The 17,108-nt window shown below is 37.5% G+C and overlaps 1 protein-coding gene across 6 annotated transcripts in view; it reads right to left on the bottom strand.

Moving 5' to 3' along the window:
- Positions 1-17,108, bottom strand: part of LOC106082756 (matrix metalloproteinase-14) — a 202,704-nt gene that overhangs the window by 9,606 nt on the left and 175,990 nt on the right. For 3 of the 6 annotated variants that reach the window (XM_059369315.1, XM_059369318.1, XM_059369319.1), the window contains exons 3-6: positions 16,017-16,423; positions 15,394-15,953; positions 14,940-15,316; positions 11,041-11,119 (exon numbers count right to left, since the gene is read on the bottom strand). In XM_059369315.1, the coding sequence (XP_059225298.1) occupies positions 11,041-11,119; positions 14,940-15,316; positions 15,394-15,953; positions 16,017-16,423 (1,423 nt within the window). Of the gene's footprint in view, positions 1-10,401; positions 11,120-14,939; positions 15,317-15,393; positions 15,954-16,016; positions 16,424-17,108 lie in introns of those variants that run through there. The other 3 variants (XM_059369314.1, XM_059369313.1, XM_059369317.1) reach the window with 2 other exon arrangements.

Here is a 17,108-nt window from a genome sequence, read left to right as displayed (position 1 = left end):
TCAAATTTTAGCGAAATCAGTTAAAAAATAAAACTTGTATGGCCTTCAGACCCATTATCGACAGATCGGTCTATATGACAGCTATATCTAAATATAGTCCGGTCTGCACCATATTTAGGTCGGATGTTGGGAGGCCTTAAACTGCGCACTATTCCAAATTTTAACGAAATCGGATAAAAAATAAAGCTTTTATTGGCTTCAGACCCCTTATCGGCAGATCGGTCTAATATCGGGCAGCTATATCTAAATATAGTCCGATCTGAACCATATTTAGGTCGGGTATTAGGAGGCCAACATTTTAGCGAAATCAGTTAAAAAATAAAGCTTTTACGGCATTCAGACCCATTATCGGGAGATCGGTCTATATGGCAGCTATATCTAAATATAGTCCGATCTGAACCATATTTACGTCAGAGTTCGGGAGGCTTAAAATAACCCACTGTTGCAACTTTCAGAGAAATCGGGTAATAAATACAGCTTTTTATGGACTTCAGACCCTCTATCGGGAGATCGGTCTACATGGTAGCTATATCTAAATATAGTCCGATCTCAACTAGTTGTCGGGAAGCTTTAAAATACTCACTGTTTAAAATTTCAGCGAAATCGGATGAAAATTAAAGTTTTCATGGGCATTGTACCCTTTATCGGAAAATCGGTCTATATAGCAGCTATATTCAAATATGGTCCGATTTGGCCCGTTCAAGAACTTAACCAGCGTGAATCAAAAATCCGTATCTATGTCAAATTTCAGCTCAAGATCTCAATTTTTGAAGTCTCGAGAGTGATTACAACAGACGGACGGACAAACACACGGACATCGTTAAATCGTCTTAGAATTTTACGACGATCCGAAATATATTGGGTTGCCCAAAAAGTAATTGCGGATATTTTAAAAGAAAGTAAATTCATTTTTATTAAAACTTAGAATGAACTTTAATCAAATATACTTTTTTTACACTTGTTTTTCTAAAGCAAGCTAAAAGCAACAGCTGATAACTGACAGAAGAAAGAATGCAATACAGAGTCACAAGCTGTGAAAAAATTTGTCAACGCCGACTATATGAAAAATCCGCAATTACTTTTTGGGCAACCCAATATATATTTTGTAGGGTCGGAAATTGATATTTCGATGTGTTGCAAACGGAATTACTAAATGAATATACCCCCTATCCTACGGTGGTGGGTACAAAAAAATTCTTCCTGCCAAATTTCGAGAGAATCTTTTAAGAATCTTTTTTAAAATCAGACGAACATATATATGGGGGCTATATCCAGAATTGAACCGATTTTTTGCCAATTTCAATAGGCTTCGCCTCTAGGCCGAAAAACATGCCTGTACCAAATTTGAAGACGATCGGATGAAAACTGCGACCTGTACTTTGTACACAAATTGGTATGGACAGACGGACGGACAGATAGACAGAGGGACATAGCTAAATCGAATCAGAAAGTGATTCTGAGTCTATTGGTATACTTATCAATGGGTCTACCTCTCTTTCTTTTGGGTGTTACAAACAAATTCACTAAATTATAATACCCTGTACCACAGTAGTGGTGTAGGGTATACAAATTTTATATGGCAAACAAATCTCTCGTTTAGGTGAGGACCACTAATACAATAATGTTAAAACCATGATAAATTTTTTAATTTATATGGAAGGTCCAAAATAGGGGTTAGTAACATTTATCAAAGTCCCGATATTGATAATTTTTAATTTTTTTTTTATAAAGCTTACATAAGTTTCCATAATGATGACATTAAAATCTGGACTTATTTTTAATTATCCCAGAATAAGATTTAAATGTAAACATATGCATGCCAAAAATGAGTAAGACGTGCAATTTTTTTTTTTTTTTTGATAAAACTATAACATTTAATTCTAAGGAGTATAAAAACATGCAAATTTTGTTTTTTCTTCTTTTTCTTAAAGTTTTACAATCAAAAATTCTTTTTGTAATGAGCCAATTCTATTGCAAACCATGCAAAGTTGTTCTTTTTTAATCGTAGAAAAAATTTTTTCAAGTTTATTATTATAGCCAAGAAAATATGCATGTCGAATGTTTTGTTGAATGTAGTGTAGTGTAAAGAATGTGGTAGGTCACAACAACAAACAGGCAAAGTGAAAGTAAATAGTGAAGGTTTTTTGCTGTTGTTTACTCAACATAAAAAAAAACAACAACAAACGTAGGTGGGATGGTGGTTTTGGAGATCTACTAGAAGAGATAAACATACATCAACCATAGGGTGTAACTAGGGGCGATAGTGAAAAAACCAAAAAAATGCATATTTTGGGGAATTTCATAATAATTAAAAAATAAAGAAAAAAATTACGCATACTACAGGTTCAGGTTTAGTGTAAAAATTACAACAAAAAATATCTAAAAAAAAGTGGTGGGGGGAATTATTTTAAATATAAGGAAATTAAACTAAAAATAAAAAGTGTATTAAAACTAAACTATAATGTATGATAATTAAAAAAAAATAAAGAAAAATTAGAAAAAAGTGAAAAATCCAAAATTTCAGGTTAATGGAAACTATAGAAAACCTTGAAGAAATAATGCTTAACTATATATGGCAAACCAAAAACAAATAAAAAATCAAAAAAAAATATGTTGTTAAAATATTTTGTTAAAACATTAGCTTAGAAAATATGAAATGTTAGAAACCAACTTTAGTAACTACATGTTAGTAACATCAAAGAAATTCAGGCCTTATCTATGTATTTCGATATATAGTAAATGGTAAAGCTTATCCAATTCAGATTAGTGAAACCGACCAGCTGACCCAAAACTCAAATCTTTTTCATTTCATTGATTTTGGGTGGAAGTTGTTTTAATACTAGTTAAAGGAGAAGCTAGATTTTAAAATAATTCTAAATTTTTGTTTTTAATTTTTACATAAAATGTTCCTTTCATTAAGAGAATTTTTTTTGAATTTTTTTTTTAAGAACTCTTATGAAAAATTGCTTTTGATTAGTAAATTTATAACTAGAAAAATATGTTTTCCTTTATTGTTGTTTTACTTTAGTTGTTCTTCTTTAAAAGCTTTATAGGAATTTACATGGTATGCTAGATTATGTATTATATTTATTAATTGTTATTGTTAGGTTTTATTTCATACACTCCATCAAGATTATATTGGTTATTGTTTGTGGTGATTCCCATGAGATTTTTTCGTATCATGTGATTTTAGGTGCTCCCATAATTATTATGAATATTTATGATTTTTTTGTTGATTGATATTTATATAAAATATGCTTTGTTATATATATGACATTTGTTTGGTTTAGTTTTATGAATTAATACCCTGGCTCATTGGCCATATGAGTTATAAGCTTAACACCATTTTCTCCAACACTTGTTTTACTTACCAATTACCATACTTAACCTTACATGTATGTTTATATGATCGCTAAAACCTATTCAAAGCTTTACCAAAACCTATTATCATTTTAATAATGCAGAAATCACTACAAAAAAAGCTCATTTGATCTTCATGAAACTTTTGTCAAACCCTATTTTTTTTGTCTAATAAAAAGTTAAAGAAATTAAATAAAATTGCTTGAAAATTATGTTTTTTTATCTATTGAACATTTGTCCATTGCTATGTTGCGTATGATTAATATTACATTTTAACATAGGTGGCGTATACATGCTATGTGTAAACAATATAAGTCATACGCTATGGTGAAGCTCAAACCTATTCAAAGCTTTAGCAAAACCTATTATCATTTTTAATTGCGGAAATCGCTAAAAAAGCAGGTTTGATCTTCATGAAACTTTTGTAATAATCTATTTTTTTGCCCAATAAAAGGTCAAAGAAAATTGCTTGAAAATTATGTTTTCTTATCTATTAAACATTCGTCCATTACTATGTTGCGTATGATTAATATTAATTTTTAACATAGGTGGCGTATACATTCTTTGTTTAAAAAATATTAGTCATACGTCATTTTATATGGTGAAGCATATCAGCAAAAAACGCAATGCTTCTAGCCCTTATGAGAACTTATGAGTTCATGTCAAAAAAAAAAATATCTTGGTTTGTATTGGGTTGCCCAAAAAGTAATTGCGGATTTTTTAAAAGAAAGTAAATGCATTTTTAATAAACTTTAACTATACTCAAATTAATCAATTATACTTTTTTTACAATTTTTTTCTAAAGCAAGCTAAAAATAACAGCTGATAATTGACAGAAGAAATAATGCAATTACAGAGTCACAAGCTGTGAAAAAATTTGTCAACGCCAACTATATGAAAAATCCGCAATTACTTTTTGGGCAACCCAATAGTATGGTGTTAGTTACACAACAAATGCACGCACGCATCTGACGAAATAATTTAACCAACTCTCAACTTTGAAAGCGTTTCAGGGAGCATAACATTTGATTTGATTATGTTTAATGTTCGAAAATAGTTTTGTACGCAAATCCGACCATAAATGAAAATTTGGCTGCCCGGACAATTTGGCGAAATTTTGTACACGATCTCGTTAACACCTCAGCTCTAATCATTTCAAATTTCAAAGAGATATCTCTACCCGTTCTTACACGGCATATTATTTACTACTTTTTTCGATTTTCTCCCACAGTGCGTCATTATGAAAAGTATGATTCATATTATTTGTAAAAGTGACGTACATTTAACGTTGACTAATTAAAGTTGACTAATTAAAGTGATTCATAAATTTGATTGAATTACTTTTACCAATATATATGAGCTATATGAAGTTATTGACGGATATGGACCGCTATGGACCGTACTTGCCTTGCGGTGCATGTCATGGAAAAATATCACCTCGAAAATTTCAGGGAAATTGAATAATTGCGCCCTCAAGAGGCTCAGAAAGTCAAATTGAGAGATCGGTTTATATGGCAGCTGTATCAGGATATGGACTGATTAAGACCATACTTAGCACAGTTGTTGGAAGTCACAGCAAAACGATATGCGCGAAATTTCAGCCAAATCGGATAAGAATTGCGCCTTCCACCAGCTCATGAAGTCTAATCGGGAGATTGATTCATATGGCGGCTATATCAGGTTATGGACTGATTAAGACCATACATGGAAGTCATGCCAAAATGATGTGTGCAAAATTTCTGCCAAATCCGATACGAATTGCGCCCTCTAGATGTTCAAGAAGTTAAATCCCAAGATCGGTTTATATGGCAGCTATATCAGAACATGGAACGATTGCAAAATTTCAAGCGGCTAGCTTTACTCCTTCAAAATTTAGCGTGCTTTCGACAGACGGACGGACGGACATGGCTAGATCGACTTAAAATGGCATGACGTTCTAGAATATATACACTTTATGGGGTCTCGGGCGCATATTTCAAGGTGTTATAAACGGAATGACGAAATTAGTATACCCCTCATCCTATGGGGTAGTGCGTATAAAAAGTGACTTGAGGAAAATTTTATGCAAAATTCGGACAACAAATGCGACCTGTACTTTGATTACAAAGAATACATGGACAGACAGATAGATTGACGGACATAGCTAATTCGAATCAGGAAGTGATTCTTAGCTCATCGGTATACTTGTCAATGGGTCTAGCAGCCGTTCGCTCTATACCAGCCGGTCGAATACCCCAAGTGAGGCCCAATTTCCTGGCACAGGCGGTGGTACTCGCAGACTAGCGCGATGAGATTCGTTGTACGGACCCCACTAAACCCAGAATCAGCAAGCTGAATCTGGAAATAAACAGGCAAGTAAATGAACATAGCAGAATTTGTGCCTGGAACACTTGGAGCAATGTAACTCAGGCACCGGTTTATGCAAGCTGTGGTCTACTGTTAAGTCACTTTCGAACCCCGGTAGACGGGATAACAGGAGCTCAGTCACTTTTGCCGACGTAGCCGTGACTGAGCCGAAGAGATGGGCCAGGTTGTTCAACCGTCAATGTATTGTGCATCCCGAGAGTGACAGGACAAGGAGGAGAGCCATTCGCCGTGTGCGTGGTCTCCAAGCCGATGAACAGCCATCACAATTTACCGTGGGCGAAGTTGCGAATGTCATTCAAAGAGTTGGTCCACGACAGAATCTCTACACTGTTGCTGAAGAAACTGGATTTACCTAGAGTTGAGTACCTTACTACTGTCCTCAACCTGTCTTTGAACACTCTTATACTACCCGATGTCTGGAAAATGGGCAGAGTGATCCCGCCATTGAAGCCTGGAAAGGACCCGGGGAGTCGTACGGACCGATCTTTCTTCTCTCACCAGCAGCAAAGACACTTGAGGCATTACTCCTCACGAGCCTCGTAGGAGAATTTTCATTCGCCGAGCATCAACATGGATTTCGAAGACTGCACAGCACAACAACTGCTTTGAATGCCATCACCGCACACATTTGCCGTGGATTTAAATAGCCCAGGCCATGTATCTGCCATCAAATCTTTAGCCACATTGTTCACTACAAATACGCGTGAAGTGAATACCGAGCTGACTGTGATGGTCGAAATATGTTCCGATTTGGACCAAATACTAATAAGTACAAGACAATGTTCAATTGTGTATAACAAAATATTGGTCTGTTTAGTAGCTTTATCTAAAAATAAACCGATTTAAAGCATATACGACACGGATGTCGAAAAGCCTAACATAAGTCACTGTGTCAATTTTCAGTGAAATCTGACAATAAATGAGCCTTTTATGGGCCCAAAACCTTAAATCGGGAGATCGGTCTATATGACAGCTATATTCAAATCTGGACCGATCTAGAACAAATTGAAGAAGGATGTCGAGGGGATTAATTTAACTCACTGTCCCAAATTTCGGCGACATCGGGCAATAAATGTGCCTTTTATGAGACCAAAACCTTAAATCGAGAGATCGGTCTATATGACAGCTATATTCAAATCTGGACCGATCTAGAACAAATTGAAGAGGGATATCGTAGACCCTAACAAGACTAGTTGTCCCAAATTTCGGCGACATCGGGCAATAAATGTGCCTTTTATGGGCCCAAAACCTTAAATCGAGAGATCGGTCTATATGGCAGCTATATGCAAATCTGGACCGATCTAGAACAAATTGAAGAAGGATGTCGAGGGGATTAATTTAACTCACTGTCCCAAATTTCGGCGACATCGGGCAATAAATGTGCCTTTTATGAGCCCAAAACCTTAAATCGAGAGATCGGTCTATATGGCAGCTATATCCAAATTTGGACCGATCTGGGCCAAATTGAAGAACAATGTCGAAGGGCCTAACACATCTCACTAACCCAAATTTTGGCGATATCGGAGAATAAGTGCGCCATTTATGGGCCTAAGACCCTAAAAAAGCAGACGAGCTTGCGAGACTAGGAACTACCTTACACACTCCAGGTACACTGCAATATGTGGGTATGTCTCTAGCGACATGTAAGCTAAGTTTTCAGGACCAGGCCCGAAGGGCAACGAATGATAGATGATCACAAAGAGGCGGCTGTGAGCATTTCAAAACTATGTGGCCTCATCTAGACTTGAAGAGGTCTACTGCTTTTTGGCAGGTCTACGACTTTTGCAGAAGCTGTAGGGACAACGAGGAAGAAGAGACTACAGAACACCTTCTGTGTTTGTGTCCCGCACTAGCAGTCAGAAGGAGTTCGACATTAGGTTATCATTTCTTTGAGACCCTGTCTGATTTAGAGGGGGCTGTGAGCATTCCAAAACTATGTGGCCTTATCTAGACTTGAAGTGGTCTACTGCTTTGCTGTCATGGGCTAGAATAGACGTCTCAATCATTGTGTCCGTCATGAGAGGTCACTGTCTAATAGGAAAACATGCTGACAGACTGAAGGTTGCCAGCAACGACTTTTGCAGAAGCTGGAAGCGAGGAAAAATTGACTATAGAACACCTTCTGTGAGTGTGTCCCACACTAGCAGTTAGAAGGAGTTCCACTTTAGGTTCTCATTTCTTTGAGAACCTCTCTAATTTATCAAGACATAGTCCGATATAGCTTATCTTCGAACTTAACCTACTTATGCACAAAAAAAGAATCTGTGCAAAGTTTTAGCTCAATATCTTTATTTTTAAAGACTGTATCGTGATTTCAATAGACAGACGGAGAGACGGACGGACATGGCTAGATCGTTTTAGATTTTAACGCTGATCTAGAATATATATACGATCCGAAATACATATACTTTATAGGGTCGGAAATGGAGATTTCGATGTGTTGCAAACGGAATGACAAAATGAATATACCTCCATCCGTCGGTGGTGGGTATAACAAGTAAAAGCGTGCTAAGTTCGGCCGGGACGAATCTTATATACCCTCCACCATGGCTCGCATTTGTCGAGTTCTTTACCCGGCATCTCTTCTTAGGCAAAAAGACGATATAAGAAAACATTTGCTCTGCTATTAGAGCGATATCAAGATATGTTCCGGTTTGGACCACAATTAAATTATATGTTGGAGACCTGTGTAAAATGTCAGCCAATTCGAATAAGAATTGCGCTCTTTGTGGGCTCGAGAAGTAAAATAGAGAGATCGATTTATATGGGAGCTGTATCGAGCTACATACCGATTCCGACCATAATAAACAGGTATGTTAATGGTCATGAGAGAATCCGTCGTACAAAATTTCAGGCAAATCGGATAGTAATTGCGATCTCTAGAGGCTCAAGAAGTCAAGATCCCAGATCGGTTTATATGGCAGCTATATTAGGTTATGAACCGATTTGAACCATATTTGGCACAGTTGTTGGATATCATAACAAAATACTACGTGGCAAAATTCATTCAAATTGGATAAGAATTGCGCCCTCTAGAGGCTCAAGATGTCAAGATCCCAGATCGGTTTATATGGCAGCTATATTAGGTTATGAACCGATTTGAACCATATTTGGCACAGTTGTTGGATATCATAACAAAATACTACGTGCCAAAATTCATTCAAATTGGATAGAAATTGCGCCCTCTAGAGGCTCAAGAAGTCAAGACCCAAGATCGGTTTATATGGCAGCTATATTAGGTTATGAACCGATTTGAACCATATTTGGCACAGTTGTTGGATATCATAACAAAATACTACGTGCCAAAATTCATTCAAATTGGATAAGAATTGCGCCCTCTAGAGGCTCTAGAAGTCAAGATCCCAGATCGGTTTATATGGCAGCTATATTAGGTTATGAACCGATTTGAACCATATTTGGCACAGTTGTTGGATATCGTAACAAAACACGTCGTGCAAAATTTCATTACAATCGGATAAGAATTGCGCACTCTAGAGGCTCAAGAAGTCAAAACCCCAGATCGGTGTGTATGACAGCTATATCAGGTTATGGACCGATTTGAACCATATTTGGCACAGTTGTTGGATATCATAACAAAATACTACGTGCCAAAATTCATTCAAATTGGATAAGAATTGCGCACTCTAGAGGCTCAAGAAGTCAAGACCCAAGATCGGTTTATATGGCAGCTATATCAGGTTATTGACCGATTTGAACCATACTTGGCACAGATGTTGGGTATCATAACAAAATACTACGTGCCAAAATTCATTCAAATTGGATAAGAATTGCGCCCTCTAGAGGCTCAAGAAGTCAAGACCCATGATCGGTCTATATGGCAGCTATATCAAAACATTGACCGATATGGCCCATTTACAATACCAACCGACCTACACTAATAAGAAGTGTTTGTGCAAAAATTCAAGCGGCTAGCTTTACTTCTTCGGAAGTTAGCGTGCTTTCGACAGACAGACGGACGGACCGACGGACGGGCGGACAGACGGACGGACATGGCTAGATCGACATAAAATTTCACGACGATGAAGAATATATATACTTTATGGGGTCTCAGATGAATATTTCGAGTAGTTACAATCAGAATGACGAAATTAGTATACCCCCCATCTTATGGTGGAGGGTATAAAAATCAATACTGATAATGCGTAGAAACCAAAATCCTTGTTTACAGTGAATTGCTATACAAAAAGTGAAGTGAAATATTAGTTTACTCTAATAACGAATCTTCAACATTGATTAACATGAGCAATATATTTTAGATTCTTTAACTTTTTATGGACTACGAGTATATAATTTTTTGCCTAGCAAAACAAACAAAAAAAGCATTCCTAAATTGAAAAGCTACGACAAAATGGTAAATGCTAAAGAACATCATGAGAATACAGAGAGAGAAAACAATGAAGGAATAAGTTAAATTCATCCAGTAAGAAATGAAAAAAAAAAAAAACAAGAAAGTAGTTAACAAAGGAAACAGAAAGAAGAGATACAAAAACGACATTAGACATTCATTTACGGCAATATTTTTTAATCATACTCATACATGTATTAATGTTTCGATTTCTATACAAAAGGGGTTAAAAAAGTTAAAATATGCATTAGCGCCAAAAACACTTTGATTTTTTTTTTTTTTTTTAATTTTTATGTTTTGTTTATTCAACATTAGTTGTTATATCTAATATATTATCGATAACTATATATACAAAAAATATATGTTCGTTATGCTTTTGTTTTTTAAATGTATGTATGGCATGGTTTGGCTAAATGTTTTTGTTGTTGTTGTTGGTTTAGGTTTTAATACTTATAAAACTTAATTTAACATACCATACTTCTTCACTCTCTCTCTATTTTTCTTAACAATATTTATTATTGCTATTTGTTAATTTCTTTTCATTTTTGCGTTTTGTTTTTTGTTTAAAGCATTTTGAAGTAATTTTTAACAATTACCATAAAGCATTTCTTTCCTTTTGCCTTTATTTTCCATAAGGAGATCACATATTTGAGTTAAGCTTTCGTTTTTTTTTTTTTTGCATGTTTTAAACGTTGGGTATTGTGTTTGCCAAACATAGTTTTGATATTAAGTTTGTTTTGTTCGAAAAGGAATTTTTTGCTTATTCTTAATGTAGGAAACTAAATTCTATTGGGATTTTGTAGTAAGATTTGATTTGGTTTGTTTTTTTTATAATTTTGTCCTGGGTCGGTTCCACTCACCTGCATCGAATACTGAATCACCATTGTTATCATAATCTAGGAAGGATGAAGGCAATTCAGATTCCCCTGAGTTATCCACAATATTACCTGTTGTTGAGGGCGTATTTTTACAGCCAAACCACCAATGGCCAGAGGGGCGGGGGAATGGTGGATCTGCAGCATCAACCTAGAAGAGAAGAAGAAAAGTTTTAGGGAAATCATAATACGAGTAAACAAGTAAAAGCGTGCTAAGTTCGACCTGGCCGAGTCTTATATACCCTCCACCATGGATCGCATTTGTCGAGTCCTTTTTCCGGCATCTCTTCTTAGGCAAAAAAGGATATAAGAAAAGAGTTGCTCTGCTATTGAAACGATATCAAGATATGGTCCGGTTCGGACCACAATTAAATTATATGTTGGAGACCCGTGTAAAATTTCAGCCAATTCGCATAAGAATTGCGCCCATTGGGGCTCACGAAGTAAAATAGAGAGAACGATTTATATGGGATCTGCATCGGGCTATAGACCGATTCAGACCATAATAAACACGTTTGTTGATGGTCATGAGAGGATCCGTCGTACAAAATTTCAGCCATATCGGATAATAATTGCGACCTCTAGGGTTTAAGAAGTCAACATCCCAGATCGGTTTATATGGCAGCTATATCAGGTTATGAACCGATTTGAACCTTATTTGACACAGTTGTTGAAAGTAAAAATAAAATACGTCATGCAAAATTTCAGCCAAATCGGATAGGAATTGCGCCCTCTAGAAAGCTCAAGAAGTCAAATCCCCAGATCTGTTTATATGACAGCTATATCAGGTTATGGACCGATTTCAACCATACTAGGCACAGTTGTTGGATATCATAACGAAATACTTCGTGCAAAAATTCATTCAAATCGGATAAGAATTGTGCCCTCTAGAGGCTCAAGAAGTCAAGACCCAAGATCGGTTTATATGGCAGCTATATCATGTTATGGACCGATTTAAACCATACTTGGCACAGTTGTTGGGTATCATAACAAAACACGTCGTGCGAAATTCCATTCCAATCGGATAAGAATTGCGCACTCTAGAGGCTCAAGAAGTCAAGACCCAAGATCGGTTTATATGGCAGCTATATGAGGTTATGGACCGATTTGAACCATACTTGGCACAGTTGTTGGATATAATACCACGTCGTGCAAAATTTCATTTCAATCGGATAAGAATTGCGCACTCTAGAGGCTCAAGAAGTCAAGACCCAAGATCGATTTATATGGCAGCTATATCAGGTTGTGGACCGATTTTAACCCTACTTGGTTGGATATCATAACAAAACACGTCGTGCAAAATTTCATTCTGATCGGATAAGAATTGCGCACGCTAGAGGCTCAAGAAGTCAAGACCCAAGATCGGTTTATATGGCAGCTACATCAGGTTATGGACCGATTTGAACTATACTTGGCACAGTTGTTGGATATCATAGCAAAACACGTCGTGCAAAATTTCATTCCAATCGGATAAGAATTGCGCACTCTAGAGGCTCAAGAAGTCAAGACCCAAGATCGGTTTATATGGCAGCTATATCAAAACATGGACCGATATGGCCCATTTACAATACCAACCGACCTACACTAATAAGAAGTATTTGTGCAAAATTTCAAGCGGCTAGCTTTACTCCTTCGGAAGTTGGCGTGCTTTCGACAGACAGACGGACGGACATGGCTAGATCGACATAAAATGTCGCGACGATCAAGAATATATATACTTTATGGGGTCTCAAACGAATATTTCGAGTAGTTACAAACAGAATGACTAAATTAGTATACCCCCCATCTTATGGTGGAGGGTATAAAAATACCAGTAAAAACAGTTCTAAGTTCGGCCGAGCTGAATCCTGGGAACCCACCACCATGGGTTCTGCTATAACTACATACCAAATATCTACCAAATCAGGAAAAACAAGTAAAAAGGCATTAAGTTTGGCCGGGCCGAACTTTGGATAGCCACCACCTTGGGTTTATATGGAAACCCACTTACGTCACAATCCGGTGAATATTGGATAACTTATGCACCCATATTTGGCACGGACATTGAGTGGTCCAATAAACATAAGTCACTGTTCAACTTTGAAGAACAAAATATTGGTCTTTTTGTCAGCCATATCCAAATATAAACCGATCTGAACCATAAAGGACATGGATGACGACAAGCCTAAGATAAGTCAATGCTTCAAATTTCAACGAAATCGGATAATAAATAAAAACGGGAAATTTGACACAAAGACTTTTGTTATGACTTTTAACATTTGTGTCAGGTATGCTCCGAATCGGTCTAAAAACTGACTTAAACCGATCCCCGGTTTGGGCTTCTTCAGCCTCTGCAAGTAACAATTGGCATCCGATTTGGCTGAAACTTGACACAAGAACTTCTATAATGACTTTCAACATCTGTGCCAAGTATGCTCTGAATCGGTTAAAAACTTGATATAGCCTCCATATAAACCGATCTCCGGTTTTGACTTGTTGAGCCCCTAGAAGCCTCAATATTCATCCGACTTGGCTGAAACTTGGCACAAAGACTTCTGTAATGACTTCCAAAATCTATTACAAGTATGCTCTGAAAAAGTCTAAGCCTGATATAGCCCAAATATAAACTGATCCCCGGTTTTGATTTCTGATATAGCCCCCGTATAAGTTGCTTCCCGTTTTTTGACTTCTTGAACCTCTAGAAGCTTAAATTTTCATTCGATTTGGCTGCATTTGGACACAAGGACTTCTATTGCGACTTTAAACATCTGTGACAAGTATGCTCCGAATCAGTTTAAATCAGTCTTAAGCCCCTAGAAGCCTCAATTTTCGTCTTACTTTTGTTTGTTGATTCTGTTGAGTCTCATGACCTGGGTCTGAGACTCAAATGAGTGTGTCTGGCTGGGGAGTTAAACAGGTGACGTGTATCGAGTGGTCCCTGGTTACAATTGGGACATACATCTTGCACATCGGCAACAATCCTTGCTCTGTAGGAGTTGAGGCGGCTGCATCTGTCGGAACATTATTGAACCAGATCTACTCTGGTTTGCCGGGGGAGGTCAGTTTCTTCAGGTGCAATGGAAGGCGGTCCTTCTCCAAGGACTAAATTCACCCGGTAGCCATTTACCGCATCTGCTACCGTGTCTACATGAATGTTGTCTAGACTTGCTTGATATGCCGCTTGATTTAGAGGTTCTCTCTTGTAGCGCTGAACCTCGCGCTCTAGATCATGTAGATCTACCTTCAGGCTTCTGGTCGGTGGATATCTATCCACTTGGCACTTGTGTCCTCCTATACTCTCAAGGAATTCTACCCGTTAGATACATAAATTGTTATAGGCCCCTTAAAAATTCACTATAGAAAGCTCAATCAGTAGCCGATTTGATTATTTCGGCTATAATCCCATGGCAGCCGGGTGTACGTACCGGATTGACTCGATGAAGTCCTTTATCGGCAAGGGCTGCAGCCTCAGTGTACAACACACGGGCATCGCACAGTCTGGAACTTTGAGCTCCAATCTGTGTGGTGTTTTTCGTTATCACGAGAAGCTTAGCTGGTAGATATCAGTGGAATGCTCCTTACGCAGTAGCTGCAACTGCAGTCGCGGAAAATCGGCGCTATCAAATGGAAAGTTTCAGTGAGAGGCCGGAGGACACCGGCTCTTGTTTAAATACTGAGTGCCTATGATGCTGGATAGGACAAGGTGAGATATTGGCGCTTTAAAATAGCCAATGGCAACCGTGTTACTGCGGCGATCGGTCGTGTAGACCGAAATAGGCTTGACAGCCTATAATAGCCACCTCCATATGCAAATGTGGGTACAACAACAACAACAAACTGAGGTACATTTTTAGCAAAATCCATGGTGGGGGGGCCAAGATTCGGCCCGGTGGAACTTAGCACGCTTTTACCACGTTAATTTTTTTTTTAAATAATTTTTACATTTAATTTGCAAGTTTTAATGTCTTATATTTAATGCTTTGTCTACTTACTGCGAATGTTCTATCGTTAAATCGATAGTACTTATCACCCTTGAAGAAGTACGTATAACCATTTGTGTACTGCAGCGCCGCATCTATGCTATTTGGTAAGCCTTCCCAATTTGAAATGGGTTTAGGATAGCTAGACTTCACTGGAGGTCGTTTCAAAGGATCGAAACGCCAGAATTTGCTGCCCTTGTAGAAATAGATTTTGCCATTTCCTCCCCATACCATGGCAGCATCCAGATGATCGGGTATGCCGGTGAAGCCTTCACTAATCTCCTTAGGATAGTCACCATCCATTTGACGGCCATTGTAGCGCCAATATTTGGTACCCTTGAAGAAGTAGGTCTTGCCATTTTTATAAGTAAAAGCGGCATCGATATCGCCTAAGAAAATATAAACAAAAACAAAGAAATTATTCAAAAAAAATAGTTCCCCCAAAACTTGTCTTTCTAATACAAACCGGGTAATCCTGGCCATCCTTCTGAAATCAATTTGGGATAACCCTCAGCCACTGAGTTCTCTGTCAGTCGGTAGTATTTGTTACCCTTCAGGGCATATGTCTGACCCTCAGCCGAATTGAATAGGGCATCAATCTTGGGATCCTTGCAAATCATATCATCACGAGGTGCTCTAGGTGGTGCAAAGGCAGGTCGAGTTGTAGTACGTGGTGAGGCGCCGCCGCTGGTGGGATTCAAACCATTGCCGGATTGTGTGGACTTTTTGCCATACAAAGCCTGAATGGCCAAAACATCATCGGTGTCCAATTTGAAGACAGGTTCATAGCCACGATAGAAGGGAGCCATAAGCGCTGAACGCACATCGGAGTGGGACAAACCTAGTGAGTGGCCAAATTCATGAGCTGCTACTTGGAAGAGATTGGTGCCTCGAGGGCTGTTGACAGTCCATAACTCAGCATCATCGAAATGGGCATCACCGCCAAAAACGGGGAAGAAGGCATGAGCCAAAGTACCGCCTACGCCATCGAAAGCATCGCCATCACCATGTTCACTCTCAACAAATCTAAAAAAAAGACAATTTCATTTAAATCCTGTTTTTTAGTTTAAAATGTTAATCCCGACTTACTTAATTTCAATATGAACTGGTCCCGACGCTTTAGCAGTAAAGGTCAAATCCGTAAATTCACTCCATACACTAAAAGCCTTGGCCACTTCAGTATCAACATCGGAGCGCTTCAATCGCTTAGGATATTTGGAGATTTTATAGGTCAAAGCCTTAACACGCCAGCGGCTACCTTGCAGGGCATAACGTTTCGAACGACTATCGGTGCCATAGCCCACTTTGTCACGCACGCCACATCGTGGCTTTGACATTAGCTGCATAGTCTCGTCATCCAATTCACCGGTGACATTTAGACCGGCAAAACTTTGAAAATCTTGTACTGCTTTGATCCATGTGCTGGCATCCAAAAGACCACCATTGGCGGGATTGCGTGCTGAGGCGGGTAAATAGCCAAATTGTGATAAATATATCTGAAAGAAAGAGAATAAATATAAATTATTGTTATACATGGAAGGTAAGTTTGGAAAATAAAAAAGGAACCGTGGACTTAACAAATTTGGAGAAAACATCGAATATACTAAAAAAAAGTACAAAAAATTCTTAAAATAAAAAAATCTCTATTTTATATATATCTAAATTGAAACATTTCACTCATACGGATTAAACCCATGGAAAGAGGTACTAAAACTAAAATATTCTTTGGAAACGGATGCTATAACAAAATTTTTATCTGGAAAAGAATGACAAAACCAAATTTTTCTTCGGAAACGAGTACTATAACTAGATTTTTATTTGAAAAGGGATACCAAAACTAATTTTTTCCTTGGAAAAGAAAGAAAGAATACAAAAACTACCCTTTCTTATGGAACAAGTCCATAAAAACAACCAATTCCTTTGGGAAATCGTACTAAAACTACCCTTTCCTATGAAAAAGGGTACTAAAACCAGCCTTTCCTATGGGAAAGGGTATTAAAACTAAACTTTCTAATAGGCAAAGGTAATAAAAATATCATTTCCTATGGGAAAGGATACTAAAACTACACTTTCCTTTAAGAAAAGGTACTAAAACTACCCCTTCATTTGGGAAATGGTACTAAAACTACACTTTTCTTTTGGAAAGCGTACTAAATCTACCTTTTCCTTTCGGAAAGGGTA

The sequence above is a fragment of the Stomoxys calcitrans genome, chromosome 5 (genome assembly GCF_963082655.1).
Source record: "Stomoxys calcitrans chromosome 5, idStoCalc2.1, whole genome shotgun sequence".
NCBI classification, from domain to species: domain Eukaryota; kingdom Metazoa; phylum Arthropoda; class Insecta; order Diptera; family Muscidae; genus Stomoxys; species Stomoxys calcitrans.
This window is presented reverse-complemented; position numbering and strand designations above follow the sequence as displayed.